This window comes from Bos grunniens, chromosome 26, assembly GCF_055505025.1.
Source record: "Bos grunniens cultivar Pamir isolate PY7600 chromosome 26, Bosgru_T2T1.0, whole genome shotgun sequence".
In the NCBI taxonomy this organism is placed as follows: Eukaryota; Metazoa; Chordata; class Mammalia; order Artiodactyla; family Bovidae; genus Bos; species Bos grunniens.
The window spans coordinates 33,905,318-33,922,844 of NC_141190.1; the positions used below are offsets into that span (position 1 = coordinate 33,905,318).

At 45.8% G+C, this 17,527-nt stretch overlaps 1 protein-coding gene across 2 annotated transcripts in view; it reads left to right on the forward strand.

Annotated features, from left to right (window-relative positions):
- Nucleotides 1-4,697: 4,697 nt before the first annotated feature.
- Nucleotides 4,698-17,527, forward strand: part of CASP7 (caspase 7) — a 41,945-nt gene continuing 29,115 nt past the window's right edge. Inside the window, exons 1-3 of one of the 2 annotated variants that reach the window (XM_086377062.1) lie at nt 4,698-4,761; nt 5,133-5,286; nt 12,177-12,286. In XM_086377062.1, the coding sequence (XP_086233188.1) occupies nt 12,177-12,286 (110 nt within the window). In that variant the 5' untranslated portion in view covers nt 4,698-4,761; nt 5,133-5,286. The remainder of the gene's footprint in view (nt 4,762-5,132; nt 5,287-12,176; nt 12,287-17,527) is intronic. The other variant, XM_086377060.1, reaches the window with a different exon arrangement.

Below are 17,527 nucleotides of genomic sequence, written 5' to 3' on the forward strand. Positions count from 1 at the left end.
CAACAATATAATACAACTTAACTTGCCATTAAGTCCCTTGGACTGCAAGGAGGTCAAATCAGTCAATCCTAAAGGAAATCAATCCTGAATATTCATTGGAAGACTGAGGTTAAAGCTGAAGCTCCAATACTTTGGCCACCTGATGTGAAGAGCCAATTCATTAGAAAAGACCCTGATGCTGGGAAATATTGAAGGCAGGAGAAGGGGACAACAGAGGACAAGATGGTTGGATGGCATCACCGACTCAACGGACATGAGTTTGAGCAAACACGAGTTTGACTCAAACTCATGAGTTTGAGATGATGAAGGACAGGGAAGCCTGGCATGCTGCAATCCATGGGGTTGCAAAGAGTCGGACACGACTGAGCGACTTTGAACAACAACTTGCCATTACCCCTAGAAGGCCTAAGGAAGAGACCCACCCCAGAAGGTGGGTGCCTTCTTCCCACCCCAGAGCTGTGATCCAAACTTTATTGGAGAGAGCATGTTAATGGCTTACTAGATACAGAGAAGTTTGGGGACTATGCCAGTGGAACTTGCTAGTGATCTGTCCTCTAGTGCCAGAGAGAGCTGCTCGTGGGGAAGTATCTCAATGGAAGGATGCCTGAAGGGGGTGCCAGGGAAGTTGCTAATTGCCGGGTACTGGTGCCCAGCAGGCCCAGCCGGGCGCTGGGGAAGCCAGGTGTGTGATAGGAACCTAGAAGGCATGCATCCCTGTTGTAGGAGCCCGATTCCTCCAAAGTATGCCAGACACACCAGAGCCAGGGAACAAAACCTTTAACTCCTGCAGTCTCTCACTTTTTGCCTTTTTATACAGTTCACGGGGTTCTCACGGCAAGTGTACTGGGGTGGTTTGCATTCCCTCCTCCAAGGGGTCACGTTTTGTCAGAACTTCCCACTAAGACCCGTCTGTCCTGGATGGCCCTGCACATCACAACTCATAGCTTCACCGAGTTACACAAGCCATGACAAGGCAGTGATCCATGAAGGGATGGCATCACTGGTTGGATGGCATTACCAACTCAACAGACATGAACTTGGGCAAATTCTGGGAGAAGTGAGGGACAGGGAAGCCTGGTGTTCTGCAGTCCATGGGCTTGCAAACAGTCGGACATGACTTGACGACTTAATAACAACAATCTTTCTCTACTGTCCCCAACTGGCAAAGTTGAATCTAGGACCACAGGCAAAGGAAAATTATTTAAAAACCCAGTTCCATTTTCACAGAACAGAGGGCTTACAGGCAGTGGTTAATAGCATCAATTATTCTTGTCAGGGAATTCAGCCTGAACCCTGACCCACACCTCTGTCCCTTTGCAGAAGCCTGCTGGTGCCTCAGCCAGAGTCTGGGTTTGGGCCTGTGAGTCCTAAGATGGGCATTTCTGTTACTCAAGGGATTATCCTTCAGTGGCGAAGTCATGTATCCTTGTACGAAGTCATGGCCTGGCCTGAGCTGTTCTGTGAACAGCAAGAGAAGCAGTCGCTGATTGTATCTCATGGAGGTGTGGTACCCAGCAGGATGAAGGTGGGACTGTTGGGCTCAGCAGGATTAGCAGCCGCATCCTGGTGACTAGAGCAGAGGGCCAGAGGCAAAGTCCAGAGGGATCAACTCAGGAGCACCCATGAGGTCAGCTCTTGTAAAGACTTCTGAATAATGGAGTTGGGGATTTTTCTGGGGTGAAGAGAAAGACTTAGCTCTAATCATGTGAGTTTGGAAAGGAAGCAGAAAACAGTGACATGGGCCAAAGCTAGAGAAACACAGGAAATACTGTTAGAAGAAAATAGCATTTGGATCTAACAGGTCAGTACAATTATCAGAGAGGGAAATTTTTTTTTTTTTTAGTTTTTTGAATGTCGATTTTTAAAATTAATTAATTAATTTTAATTGGAGGCTAATTACTTTACAATATTGTAGTGGTTTTTGCTGTACATTGACATGTCAGCCATGGGTATACATGTGTTCCCCATCCTGAACCCCACTCCCACCTCCCTCCCCATCCCGTCCATCAGGGTCATCCCAGTGCACCAGCCTTGAGCACCCTGTCTCACGCATCAAACCTGGACTGGAGATCTATTTCACATATGATAATATACATGTTTCAACACTATTCTCTCAAATCATCCCACCCTTGCCTTCTCCCACAGAGTCCAAAAGACTGTTCTTTACATCTGTGTCTCTTTTGCTGCCTCGCCAGGGAGGGAAAAAATTTAAACTGTTTCTTCCCTTTCACATATCTGTAGTTTTATTTGTCGGTGTTGTAATAATCTATCCTTGGAGCAATACTTTCAGAGTTGCCATATCAGACCACACTACAGAACTTAAAAAGGGAAGTTTTGCTTCAAATCATCTTTCTATCTGAGTCAGCAGTGAATTCCTGTGTGCAACACGTTTTAATGATATAATTATGACATAATTCTTGTGGATGGAAAATTTATTATTTTTATAAGCATCCTGATCCTGGTTCTGTCACTAGCAAGCTTGTGTTGTGGGCAATCTCTCTGCACCTCAGATTCTTTATCTATAACATGAGCAGAGGGATTAGTTGTGAAGCATCCTCCACATCTATCACTGTTTTATGGTATTTCAGGTATTTTATGGTATTATAACTTGAAAAAATTTAATTGTATAAATCAGATTAATTAAAGAGTGATGTATTTGCCTTACTAAAGGATTTTTCATTTCTCAAGTGATTCACAATTGAATGCCTTCAAAAAGTATTTTATCTTTGGGTCTACAATGACTTAGTTGGCCCTGACATTTCAGAAATATGGGTATTAAAGAAAGAATAGGACAGCCTGTCTTAGTCTCAGTTGCTGTAACAAAATACCACAGGCTGAATAGCTTACGAACAACAGAAATTTATTCCTCACAGTACTGGAGGCTAGAAGACCAAGAACAGAGTGCCATTATGGTTGGGTTCTAGTCAAAGCCTTCTTTGGGTTACAGACTGCAATTTCTCTCTGTGTCCTCACTTGGTGGCAAAGGCCAGGAAGCTCTGTCAGGCCAGCTTTACAAGGGCAAGAACCGCAGGGCTCCACTTTCAAGATTTAAGCACTTCTCAACGGCCCCACCTCCTAACGTCATCACTCTGGGGATTAAGTTTCAACACATGAATTGGCGGACCAGTGCACAGACGTTCAGTATAGCACAGCCATAGTATAAATAGTATAATGGCCTGTTTAAAATATTCATGAATTCAGGATTCTGGCAGAACTTATTAAATTATAATTATTCACTTACACTTGCCTGGGGCCAGTGTTTCTTAAACCAATAAAGTGTCCTTACCTGGTGAGATTTTATGGAGCATATTGAAGTCTCAGGCCCAGAGGAGAGCAAAGAGGAGATGCCCGTTCTTGCCTGACGTCACATCCTCAAGGTTCACTCCTTTCACTCAAGGCGTTTATAGTTTCATAGCAAATGTCTCTGGTGTGAAGAAAACTGTAATTTCTCCTCAGCTATTTACACCTCAGCGCGCCTGTGTTCATTAGCCAGTCCGGTGAGAAGTCTCGGAGAGCGAGGCCTTGGAGACCTCCGCTGGTCTCCAGGTTGAAGAAAGACAAATGTGGGGGCACGCGTGGGTGAGGGGTGAAGTGGTATTGGGGCAACTACAATGTCTCTCCCGTTTTAGACTAACTTACGGCCACACACCCGGTGGCTGGGCTTCCCAGGTGGCACTAGCGGTAAACAACATGGCTACCAATGCCGAAGACCAAAGACACGGGGGTTAGATCCCTGGGTCGGGAAGATCCCCCCCTAGAGGAGGGAACGGGAACCCGAACCAGGATCTTTGCCTGCAGAATACCATAGACACAGGAGCCTGGCAGGTTACAGTTCATGCGGTCGCAAAGAGTCGGACACAACTGAGCGACTCAGCAGGCACGCACGCACCCAGTGGCTGACACGTGGTGGCGCTCAATAGACAGTCCAGGAATGATTCTGGAGCTACATCCAGGCCAGCAGGAGGTGTTGGGCTGTGGGAACGCGCTCTGCAGAAAGGCGCGCCGCGGAGTGTAACCAAGTTATGGCAGCTGGAGACCACGGCGGCTCCCACCGCCTGCCCTTGGTAAACTCGTGCACATGCGGGCGCCCAGCCCCCCAAGGGGCCCGACCCGCACACAGTGGGGTCAGGATCTGGCTGGGCAGCAGCCTTCGGGCTTTGGGGACTGGGTCCCGGAGCTGATGCGGAGGCCGAAGTCGAGCTGTAAACCGAGGGCAGCAGCGAAAGGGCAGAAGCGGGGACTCTGACGAGCGCCCCATGATCCGGCGCCCCTGGGAAGTCGGCCGGGCGTGCTCTGAGTTCAGCACAGCTGGGGACACTGCGTGCGGCGGATTTGCAGAGCGCGCTCTTCGGGTCACTGGGAGCGCGATCGATTCTGCAAAAATTTCTCGGAGGAACTGCGCGCGCGGCGGCGGGATCCCTATAGAGCTCTGCAAACTTTGCCCCGCATGCTCGCCAGCTGTGCCCCGGGCGCTCTCCGGGGACTGCGCGCGCGACGCTGGGCCAGCGCGGCTGGGTGCGCTCTCCCGGATAGGGCGCGCGGAGGCGCGGGGATCCTGCGCGCGGCCGACGGTACGGACCGCGGGGTCCGGAGTCGGAGGCGGCGCACGCAGCCCCGCCCGGTCCGGGTCCAGCCCCGGGCGACTCCTCCCCCGGTTACGCTGGAGCTTTTAGTTTCGATTTCGTTCAAGCCGCCTCAGACCCTTGCAGCGGAGCGACGGAGACGTACGCCATCTCCAGCCGTCCGGTCGCCGTGGGAAAGGTAACTTCGGCCCCCGTCTCCGCCGGGCGTATCTCCCGTGGGCCGCCGCCCTTCCTTCTCCCGCTTTCCTCCCTTCCCGCCCGGCTGCCCTCTCGGTGTTGTTCCGAGCGCGGTCGTCGGGGGTTGGGTCCCTTCGGGCACAGCAGTAAAACTTGGGAAAGAAGGCTCTCCCCACCCCCAGCATCACCTACTTTGCTCAGTCCTCTCTTTCCTTCTAGCCCCCGGGCTCGGGACACTCGGTGCTATTCGGGCTTCGGAAAAGAAGGAGGGATGGACCTGGGAGGGCGAGAAGTGGGGTGGTGGTACCTGGGAGGGCGGGAGGGGTTTGTTCTCTCGTCTGGCTAACACAGGGGGCTTCCCGTGTCTGACAGCCCAGGGTTCCAGTCCCAGCGTCCCGCCTGTCAGCTGTGGGGCCTTGACCCTCTCTGTGCCTGTCTGTGAAATGGGTATGGTCGTGGGCCGAGAGGCTGAATGAGGTGATTGCAGTGCACAGCAGTGCCTCTGTCTGGGCTTAGCACACTACAGGTAAACTTAAGCCGCTGTCATCCTGCGGGGCTCTTGATTCCTTGAGGAAGTGGAGAAAGGCAGGACTCTCCGTCTGCAACCTTTAACCCTTGTATGCAAGTTTGCCTTTTATGGGGCAGTAAAATTACTTGCGAGTGATTTTGAGTAATCGCTGGGCCTTTTCCCTTGAACTCCTGGGCTGGCCAAGGACGTGGCCCTAACCTTTGTTTACTTACAGGCCATTTTATTCCTTCAGGGTCTTGGAGCCTGATGGCCATCTAGGTCGCCAGCCACTGCCTGGTTTCATAGTCGACTTCCGCCTCCTGTTAGCTGTGTGGCTTTGGGCAGGTTATTTAACCTCTCTGAAAAAACCGAAGTTTCTTCTGTAATAGGCTCCAGCTTCCTGGCAGTGCTGTGAGCATCAGGGGACAGTAGAGTACTTCAGGGCCCAGCAGAAACCACCCCCTTCTCCCCGCACAGGTGCTGGAGGTGAGCGGTGGAGGTACTCTAGGTGCCTTCTCTTTGAGCCTTTTAGAAAAATTGTCTTCATTGGGGCTAGGGTGAGGCACAAGTTGTATTATGTCACTTTTCATGGGAAACAGCTGCAATAAAATTCAGATAATAGCTGGGAATTCTTACCAGCTATTCCCAGATAATAGCTGGAAATTCTTATCATATGTGGATTTCTTACTACATATGTATGAGTCACTTAAACCTGTGTAGAAATAATCACTAGGGTAACTTTTTTTTCAGTCTTCACAAAAGCTGTTTAAAATATTAATGTGATTTTTTTTCATGCTTTGTAGCATTCTTTCTTTTTTAATTAAAAAAAATTTTTTTAACACCAAAACATTTTGTATTGGGGTATAGCCAATTAACAATGTTGTGATAGATTCAGGTGAACAGTAAACAGACTCAGCCATGCATATACATGTTTCTATTCTTTTTATATACCAGTGAGAGTTGACAGGAGAGTGTTGTCTTAGTCTTGAGTTCTCCAGACAGTGGTGATAATAGGGAGTATTTATTGAACATTTAGACACGGTGAAATTAGAACATTTAGCATCTTACATGCATTGTTCCATTCATCCTCACAGCCATGTGTGACTTAGGCATCACTGTTTTCCCATTTTACAGATGAGGAAACTGAGGCTTGAAGACATTGAGTACTTTGTTCAAGCGTGTGCATGTGTGCTAAGTGGCTTCAGTCGTGTCTGACTCTTTGCAATCCTATGGACCGTAGCCCACCAGGCTTTTCTGTCCATGGGATTCTTTAGGCAAGAATACTGGAGTGGGTTGCCATGCCCTCCTCCAGGGCTTTGTTCAAGGTCCCGTGGCTAATATAGGTGGAGGTGCTGATTTACACCCCTGGCCTGCAGTTCACCATGACTAGGCTCTCAGCCACCTTCCTGAGTCCCTTTGATTCCGTTGTCTGTCCCATGTCAACAATTTAGTCAGGGCCCTGAAGGATTTAAAATGTTTAAGTACATTTCAGTTGTGATGTTAATAAAGAAATATTTATTGAGTGCCTGTTGTATACCTGGCACTTTTCTATGACCGAGACAAAAAAAAAAAGAAAAAAAATGATTAAGATAACTTCTCAAATGACAAATAAGAGTCCTAGTGGATAATAGTAAGAGTAATAATAATAACTGAGTGCCTGGCATTGCTAATGCTGTATGTGTATTAAATATTAATTTATTAAAAAGAAGATAGATATGTTTGACAATTGAATAAGCTATATATTCCCCCAAATGACTGACTAGTCTTTGCAGCCTTAGCCTTATAGCAGGAATGAATACAAGAAAACGACGCCAGACATGCTCTCTCCAGTTAGCAGACCGAGATAGGCCTGGATTATCTTGGGATTCAAAGAGAAGAGTAAATAAAAGGTCAACACCAAGCCTTGGCTTAACTGAAATGATGGGACCAAGAGCAGGCACCCCACTCGGTCACCCAGTTCACTCTGGGTGAACTTTGCATCCACCAGAAATTAAGGCCAGCCTCAGAGGAATAAGACAGTCACTGAATGTTTAGCCTTACAGATACAAGAATGAAGCTCCAGCTCACTGCCTCATTTTAGACACATGTTCTAAACGTTTAGAAGGGTCTCTCAGTGCCCCCCTAGACAGTGTTCAGCCTCAGGCCAGAAAAATGCTATAGGTGTCAAACAGAAGACGCTTCTGGCTTACTGTTTGCAAAGAAAGCTCTGGAGATCTTCCTCCCTCTGAGCTGTGGAAATCAGCCTGTCACTTACATCCAAAGCCCCTTTCAAGTGTCAGGGAGGGATGAGGGGTCTACGTTGCTCCCCTCTGTCGATGGAGCGTGTTGGATGCTTGATAGGCATGCATTTCGCTGCCTCCCTCACTTCCACCCTCTCTGCTTCCGCTTTTCAGACCTCAGGTCAAGAGTAAAAGTGTGAAAGTGTTATTCGTTCAGTCGTGTCCAACTCTTGGCGACCCCATGAGCTATAGTCCGCCAGGCTCTTCTGTCCATGGGATTCTTCAGGCGAGAATACTGCAGTGGGTTGCCATTTCCTTCTCCAGGGGATCTTCCCGACCCAGGGAATGAACCCGGGTCTCCTGCACTGCAGGCCGACTCTTCACCATCTGAACCACCAGGAATACCAGGTCAAGAGAAGCTTCCCTAATTCCTTTGGGGCTTGGTCAGGTCCTTGCTCTGACCACAAGTGGCCCTGATCATGGTTGTCAACGTTCATGCAATGCGTCGATGCCTGTCTCTCAGCAAGGCAGGGCCAGGTCAGGTGCCTCCTGGACTCCTAGTACGCACCTGGTGCATTGAACTTCCGGGAACTTGTATCCATATATTGATACATAGATATAATGGTCTATATAATGGTCGCGTTGTTTTATCATCAATCATATATCCTAGGTTCATTCTTTAAGATTAGCCTTAGCATTAATATGTGATTCTTTCTGACTTACTTCACTCTGTTTGACAATCTCTAGGACAAAAGACTTAAGGCTTCAACACCACATGTCAAAGTTATCTTTTTCTGGTGGATTTTGTATAACATTAACTTGTTAATTTCGAAAATATCTCCTTGCTTTACTAATAATGATCCACAAGTAACTAAGTCTGTGTGAAGGAGATGAAATAAAAATGATTGTGTTTTCTACATGTCTATACTTAACATCGGAGAAGGCAATGACACCCCACTCCAGTACTGTTGCCTGGAAAATCCCATGGATGGAGGAGTCTGGTAGGCTGCAGTCCATGGGGTCGCACAGAGTCAGACACGACTGAAGCGACTTAGCAGCAGCAGCAGCATACTTAACATGCTTTTGAATTGTGGTGTTGGAGAAGACTCTTGAGAGTCCCTTGGACTGCAAGGAGATCCAACCAGTCCATTCTGAAGGAGATCAGCCCTGGGATTTCTTTGGAAGGAATGATGCTAAAGCTGAAACTCCAGTACTTTGGCCACCTCATGCGAAGAGTTGACTCATTGGAAAAGACTCTGATGCTGGGAGGGATTGGGGGCATTAGGAGAAGGGGACAACAAAGGATGAGATGGTTGGATGGCATCACCAACTCGATGGACATGAGTCTGAGTGAACTCCAGGAGTTGGTGATGGACAGGGAGGCCTGGCCTGGTGCGATTCATGGGGTCACAAAGAGTCGGACACAACTGAGCGACTGAACTGAACTGAACTGAGCTGATACTTAACATCCATTTCCTCTTGATATGGGTTATCTCTGTTTTTGAGAAACGGTTTGGGTCCTAATCTGAAAAATCTTAACTGCCTCCCAATCGGAAACAGCTTGCTGTCTATGGTTGGGTGTTCATTATGTGTTGAGAAACAAGATGGCCATCAGACTTCTCACTGTCCTTGTAGAGATCTGGTCACGGAACTCACTCTCCCTGTCACTTCTCACTGTCCAGCTGACCCCTAAATAAGCTGCAAGGTGACAGGATAATACCACTCAGGGCTACAGGGTCAGCGCTTTGCCATCTTGGACGCCTCCCCCCATCTAGATTCCTTCTGCCCCCTCCAAAAGTCATTGCTTGTGCTCTGGGGCACAGTCAGATAGATACCTTCTTATTTTCCAACTGGGTGAAAATTTCTGGGGGTGAGGCTGATAGGAGTACAGACCTGCAGCTGCCACCTGTGACCCCACGATCGCTGAGACTGAAACCAGAGTCTGGGGAGGTTTCGCTTTGTTACAAAAGGCCACGCCCTTTACAGGAAAGGACCCAGGATTTGGTTTAGGAGAAAGAACTCTAGTACAGGCTCTGTTTCTGACCAGCTGTGTCACTTTTAGCTAATTCTCTTCCTTTGGGGTGTTTGTTTCTTCCAACTTCCCATTCAATTAATATTTGTTTAGCAAATACTTTATGAGTGCCAGCTGCCTCTATCAGGATGAACTTACATTGTCATGTTTGACAATGTCAAGCAATAAGTAGAGTGCTGATAATCAAGACAAATACAAGGACTGTAAAGGGACTGGGGAAGGGAAGGAGCTGGGGAGGTAGATGTAATCAGGGAGGACCTCCCAGCAGAGGTACCATTGAACCGAATTCTGAAGATGGACAACTAGCCATCTGGCCAAAGATGGCTTGTCCAGCAAAGGTTTGGGTGATGACTTCCAGACTGAAAGAACCATAAGCCCTGATGGAACATGATGGGCCCAGGGATGCTCAGAGCCTGGGAGGCTGAATGATATGTTGGTGAGGGCTGGGCTCTGAGTGTTGTTGCTGGCTTCAGTTCCGAGTTTGGTTTACTAGTTACTTAGCCTGGGGCCAGTTACTGACTTTTTCTAACCTCTTGTTCCTCATATGTCAAAGGCAGTGATCCTAGGGCTGATCTAATAGTATTTGTATGCACGTGTGCTAAGTTGCTTCTGTCGTATCTGACACTTTATGACCCTATGGACTGTAGCCCCACCAGGCTCCTCTGTCCATGGAATTTTCCAGGCAGGAGTACTGGGGTAGGTTGCCATGCCCTCCTCTAGGGGATCTTCTCAATCCAGGGATCCAACCCCCATCTCTTATGTCTCCTGCATTGGTAGGCAGGTTCTTTACCACTGGCATCACCAGGGACATCCCGACATCATTTGGGAAAGTATTAAATAAGATAATACTTAGAAAGCGATTAGCTCGGCAAATAATAAATGTGAGTTTTAATTTTTATTATTGTTAATTTTGCTACTTAAAGTAAGGGAAGTAGTAGGTGAGTAGGAGATTCTATTGTCTGGTTGCTTAGTTGTGTCTGACTCTATGCCAGTCCAGGGACTATAGCTCACCAGGCTCCTCGGTCCCTGGGATTTCCCAGGCAAGGATACTGGAATGGGTTTCCATTTCCTCCTCCAGGGAATTTTCCCAACCCAGGGATCAAGCCCCTTGTCTCCTGCTTTGGCAGGTGGATTATTTACCTCTTGAGCCACCTAGGAAGTCCCAGGGGATCCTGTTGGCTAGTAATTATCCTACATCAGGGGTTAGTGAATCTTTTTTTAAAGGGCCAGGTGGTAATATTTTAGGCACTTCAGGCCACATGATGTCTGTCACATTCATTCAATTGTGGTTGTGGTGGGAAAATAGCTACCGACAATATGTAAATGAATGGATGTGACTGTGTTCCAATTAAACTTTATTTACAAAAACAGGTGGTGAGTATGTAGTGTGAGATTTTTAGCACTGAACACGTGTATGTAGGAAAGAAGGTCACAAATCAGTAACTTTAGCTTCAACCTTACAAAATTAGAAAAAGGAAGAACAAATAAAACTTAGAGAATCCCCAAATGAAGAAAACAGATGGTAGGCCATAGTTTGTCATCTACTCTAGTAAGAGATGAGCTTCCCAGGTGGCTCAGTGGTAGAGTCTGCCTGCCCGTGCAGGAGACACAAGAGGCTTGGGTTTGATTCCTGGGTCAGGAAAATCCCCTGGAGAAGGAAATGGCAAGCCACTCCAGTATTCTTGCCTGGAAAATTCCATGGACAGAGGAGTCTGGCGGGCTACAGTCCATATGATCCCAAGGAGTGAGACACGACTGAGCAACTAGTAAACCAGTACTAGATATTGAAGAGCCAAGGAGTTCAGTTTAAGATTTGTACTTTTAGATTGTAGGGATCTTGTGAAGATTCTTGAGCAGAAAAATAAGTTGGTGAAAATTTGTTTGGTAGAACTATGTAAAATCATCTGAAACAGAGAGCTTTATACTCCAGGTTGCCGCTGTTTTATTTATTTATTTTTTGGCTGAACTGGGTCTTCATTGCTGCTCACAGGTCTTGTCTAGTTGTGGCAGCAGGCTTCTGATTGCAATGGCTTCTTTTGTTGCAGAGCACAGGTTCTAGGGCATGTGAGCTAAAGTATTTTCGGCACCTAGGCTCTCCAGGCTCTAGAGCACAGGCTCAATAGTTGTGGGGCACAGGCTTAGCTGCTCTGCAGCATGTGGTATCTTCCTGGACCAGGGATCAAACCCGTGTCCCCTGCATTGGAAGGCGGATTCTTAACCAAGGAGCCACCAGTGAAGTCCCTGTTTTTTGAACTGGGCTTGAGGGATGCCAGGCAAAGGATGAACATCTTACAACCTGTCAGGAATTCAGGAGGAGTTTCTTGTTATTACAGACCTTGATGAACCTTCCACAGTTTCTCCTACACAGTGAACATTTAACAAAATCATGGATGCTGGATTAGAAGCTCCCAGAGGGACAAGGACTTTGCTTTCTTTGCAGCTGTGTATCCAGACTCTGGAGGGAAGCCTGAAGTAGAGCTGGCACTCGAGCACTTGAATGAGTTATTGGTATGGCAGCCCTGGAGCCCAGATAGGCAATACTGATCATCTCTAGGCTTAAATAAAAACTGTGTCACTGAATGAGTGTTATTTAAAACATCATGAGGCCAGTGATGCCACTGGGTACCAATTTTCTGGTTGTTTTTTTTTCCTTCCAGATGGCAGACGAACAAGGCCATATTGTGGAGCAGGGGGCTGAGGATCCCGCAAACAATGATACAGTTGATGCAAAGCCAGACCGGTCCTCTTTTGTCTCATCGATCTTCAGGTAAGTTTCCTTTCTCGCTGAGTTAAAGAGGAACCCTGGGTCACTTCAGCCTGTCACGCCTCTGTCATCTCCACTCACCCAGGCAGAAGGGGGGCCTTCGGGGAGGAAGCCTGTGCTGTGCATGGGAGATTTGTGCAGAATCCTGCTGCTGTGTATGACAACACTGGGGTCCCCCTGTGCACTCCCCTATCTCCAGGGTAGGCCCAGGTGTGGGGGACACCAGCTCCCCATCAGAGGTAAATTACAGCCAGCCTCCTTTGAGAAAAAGCATGGATTATTACTGCTGCCAGTTGGGACCAGGCTTGGCTGAAAGGCCGAACTGGGGACCATGGGATAGGCGATTTTAGGGTTGCACCCTGCTGATTCCTACCGTTTCCTTTTCCTTTTTTCACTTCTTAAATCCTGAGCTTTACATTTAATAATAACAGCTTTCTTTATTAAGCTTTTGTATGCCAGCTTAGTATTGCATGTAATCCTCACAACCCCAGGAGATGGTTTTGTTGTTAGCATCACTTAACAGGTAAGTAAACTGAGACATTATGAGGTTTAGTAGCCTGCCTTTGCGATGGCAGTGAATAACTGGTAGAGCTGAGATTAGAATCCAAGTAGCACCAGCACTGCTCACTTAGCACCTCTGCTGTGCTTTCTACTTAAAAGTAGGGCTGCAGGGAAGTGGAGGAGCCCCTTACCTGCCCTCCTTAACATTGGTCGTGGAAGGGCAGTGAGTGGGGCTCCCTGGCAAGAGGCAGGGATGGTCTGTGGTCAGAAGCATCAGCCTTCTTGCTAGCTCCTAAACCAAGCCCCACGTTGGAGAGACAGTGAGGGGGATAAAGTCTGAGGTTAGGGAGTGCTCCCCAGCAGTGCTCCAGAAGGGAATTGCTGGTGACAAGGGGCATTCTAGCTCCCTGCAACATCCCACAGAGAGCCTTGGGTCACATCATCCCAAACAAGGCTCAGAAAAGTGGGAAGACCTCAGCATCCTAGATCTGCATTCCATTGGCACTGGTTGCCATTTAGGGCCAAAGGTATCCCATGAGACGACCAGAAAATACAGCTCCGATTGCTAAAAACTTTTCAAAGTCATGAGGTCAGGTGGTCCAGGCTGAACCATTCCCCAATGCAGTGGCCTTCAAATGTTTCTGCTCACATACCCCCCCCAAATAATGTAAAACTAAGACACACACCTCCCCATACACTTTAAGGTGACATATAAATTTCTTGTCAAAATATTTGCAAAGGATGTAATAGTATTTCTGTTTTCCCGTCTCTCTCGAGTATTCAGGTTAAGTAGATTGCCTCTAAGTAAAAGAGAAACTGGAATCATGTAATAGTCATTTCAGAAGTCTTAGTAAAGCCTTTTGTTATACTTCCCAGAAATTATGAAAATGAAAAGGGTGTTCTCAAGACTAACATTTAAAAATCATCCCTTTGAGTGTATGGAGTCTAATTCTTTAGTAATTTAACCCATTAGAAAGGTTCGTGAACAAGCTGTCCTGTAACATCTAGAATTTTTATATTTCTTTTTTTTCCCCTCGAACCCTTTTTTTTATTGTCTCTGTCCACAGTATTTTATTCTGATGTAATAGATTTAGTTGCTTGAAAGTCTTTTATTGATCACCTCATCATACATTTCTTTAACATATATATTTTTTCAGGTTTTATGAGTATTGAGTATGTTTTATGAGTATTTATGAGTTTTATGAGTATTTGAGTATTTTTATGATTTTATGATTTATGATTTTATGATTTGTGATTTTATGATTTATGATTTTATGATTTTATGATTTATGATTTTATGAGTATCACCTCATCATACATTTCTTTAACATATATATTTTTTCAGGTTTTATGAGTATTGAGTATGTTTTATGAGTATTTATGAGTTTTATGAGTATTTATGAGTATGAGACATTTTTCCAGGTTTTATGAGTATTGAAAGAAATTTCTCCTAAACTAAGTTATTGTTTTTTATTGACAGTTGATCAGAACAAATAAATGTTGATAAATTGTTAGTGCTGTTAAATAATTTTTCATAGAAATAATGATCAAATATGGGAGGGGAGGGCATTTGAAAAGCTAGTTTGTGATTAAATGGACAAATAATACTTTTTGCTAGAATAAGAAAGAGTTTCGTATCATCATTTTTTCCTGTTTTTCATTTTTAGAGATAGACATGCTGAGAAACTGTGAATAAGTACATGGGATGGCAGCAGTTTTGTGATAATGTCACTTAATTCTTTCAGTTCTTTCTGAGTTCTGTGCCGAACACGACAGCTCAATTAGCTCTTTCTTCAGTTGTATTGAAAATAAAGAATTGGAAAGTATCTGACTTACAAAATAAATTGTTATTCAACCCTTGAGACCTTTAATTTTTTTCAGTTTCTGGGAAGTACACCAAAAAGACTTGATCAAAACTCCTCAAATAACTATTAATTCAACCTGTTTCTTTTTTACTTAAAGGCAACTTGTTTAACCCAAAATGCTCCAATAGATAGAAGATAATTAAAATTGCATTAATAAATATTAGTCAGTATCGTTTTGGTGAGATGCTTTTACCCTGGATGCTGTTTATTTATTTTTGAAAACTGGTCCTTTCTCCTCATGAACTGCTCTCCTTCTCTATTCTCCACCTGAGTTGTTGACATTGTTCTCCAACAGTCACCCAAAACCAAATGGAAATAAGGAAGGAAGGAAAAGGCACAAAGCCCGGTGCTGGGCTTTATTTATTCACTTATTTGTGATTAAGTGTTTACTTTGTTCTCCCAGGACTCTAGCTCAGAAGTGATAGCGTCTTTGGGAATAATCAGGGTGTTAAAATCCTTAAATGAGAGTCACCCACTCTCATTTCATCTTATCATGTGTATTTTTAAATATTTTTTGATATATAATTGGATCTAAACAGTCCAGTGTGGCCCCAAACAGCCCTATTTCTAATGCCATCCTTCACCCTGATCAGACTCTTGTATAAGTATTAATAACGAGCCCCTGCCTCCTACTTCAGCACACCTCAATGCGAGCCAGGGAGACACATGGACACTGATGTTTGGCCCTTTGTCAGATCATGTGGCAGTTTCTAGGTCATCTAAGATTCAGGGTAGGTGAGAAGTCCACCCTTTTCTTCTGTTGGCAAGATGGGAGTTCGTAAAGGGGAGGTGGTAGCATACTCAAGCAGACCAGTTTTAGGAAAAATACAAATGGAAACTGCGGATCTGGCAATTCATTCACTTAAAAATGTCTTGTCTGCATCCCTCGGAAAGTCTTCGAGCATCCTGGTTGGAGACCACTGCCTAGAAGACCCATCATCTGGCACAAAATAGGTGTGGTCTTTGATGCTGGGGTTTTTTACCCCCCTAAATTCTTTGGAAAGGTAAATAAGCCTGGATATAACCTATATTCTGGCCCACTACACCTTTTTTATGTATTAGTTTCTCAGTCGTGGTCAGACTTTTTGCAACCCCATGGACTGTAGCCCACCAGGCTCCTCTATCCATGGAGTTCTCCAGGCAAGAATACTGGAGTGGGTAGCCATTCCCTTACTCCAGGGGATCTTACCTTTTTTATAGTGTGGCTGATATTAACGTCAGCCTTCATATTATCAAAATAAACAGTAAGTACCCTTGAAAAATATTTAAATTAAATTCCATCTTCTGAACTGCCTATTTTAGTTATATGAATTGCATCCATAATTGTTGACTTACTAAACAGTATTCAAGCTACATTAAATGTCAATTTAATGTTGTCTTCATCCAGGTTGTGAAATATTGTTTATTTTCTCTGCCTTCAGTCAGATCTGACCTGTACCCATGTTAGATAAACACCAGTCACCTACCAAAGAGTCAGTTAAAATTCAAGTAAAATGTGTGACAAACGCTTAAAATTTAGATTTTTCCTCCCTTTTTTTGTTTGATTTTTTTTTGTTATTTAACTTTAATAGGATAGAAGTTTCTTTCATCTAGTAAAGTATCTTTAAAATTAACCACTTGAGATATCATTTCGGTCAGTAATTGATTATTTCATTTGTTCATTCATTTTTTTAAAATGTATTACTTACTTTTGGCTGTGCTGGGTCTCCATTGGGAGGTAGTTCTGGTTGCAGTGTGTGGGTTTCTCATTGCAGTGGCTTCTGCTGTTGTGGAGCGCAGACTCTAGGCGCGTGGGCTCCAGTAGTTGTGGCACATGAGCTCTGTTACTCCACCACATGTGGAATCTTCCTGGACCAGGGATCGAACCAGTGTCCCCTGCATTGGCAGACAGATTCTTATCCACCGAGCCACCAGGGAAGTCCCATTCAGTAAATATTTGCAGAGTGACTGAGAGAACGTAAGTCCCTTGCAGCAAGTCCCATAGTTGACTAGTGGCAGAGCCAGGATTTGAACCTTTACTCACCTGCCTCTCAACCTTTACTCATGAGCTCTCAACCACCACTCTCAGTTGCCACCTGTTTGTGCCAGGTCCTGTGTTTGGCCCTGGGTTTGCAGCGGGCAAGCAGACCCACATGCTAGTGTGGTCTCTGCCTCAGACATTCACACTCTGACCACCACTCTCAGTCGCCGCCTTTACGTGCCAGGTCCTGTGTTTGGCCCTGGGTTTGCAGCTGGCAAGCAGACCAACATGATCAGTGTGGTCTCTGCCTCAGACACTCACACTCTGGTAGGGAAACCACACATGGAACCAGTAACTGAAGTGTGATGGTGTCAGGAGTGGGCAGAGCAGAGATGGGGAGAGATTGGCCGAGCCGGATTTTAGAAGGACTTGTCTACAGGTCACAGAAAGGATCTGGAATTGGTTCTAAGGATGGGGAGGTCACTAAAGGGTTTAAGCCATAGAGTGACTTGATCGATAATACCTACAGAAACCCACAAGATCACCCAAGCTGCAGCACGGAGGGGGATGCTCTGAAGAGGGGTTTGTGGGGAGAGGAAGCAGGTTAGGAGTTCCCCAGGCAGAGTGGATGGTGTAGATGGAGCGGGACGGAGGCCTCCAGAGCTTCTGAGAGATAGAAGTTGTCAAACTTTGACCGAATGGAAGGAGAAGCCAGAGAAGAGATTGACAAGAGGAAAGTGAACCTGGATCCCAGGGAGTGTTGAAGGTGGCTCGTGCCCACTGAGCCCTCTAGCTCAGCAAAGGGGTAAAGCCCTTTCTATCTCCAGTGTCACGGTGATAGCACCGAGGCAGCATTTGCTGCCTTTCAGTGCTTCCTGCTTCAGACCGTGCCTGCTGCCTGTGGCTTTGCTGACCAAA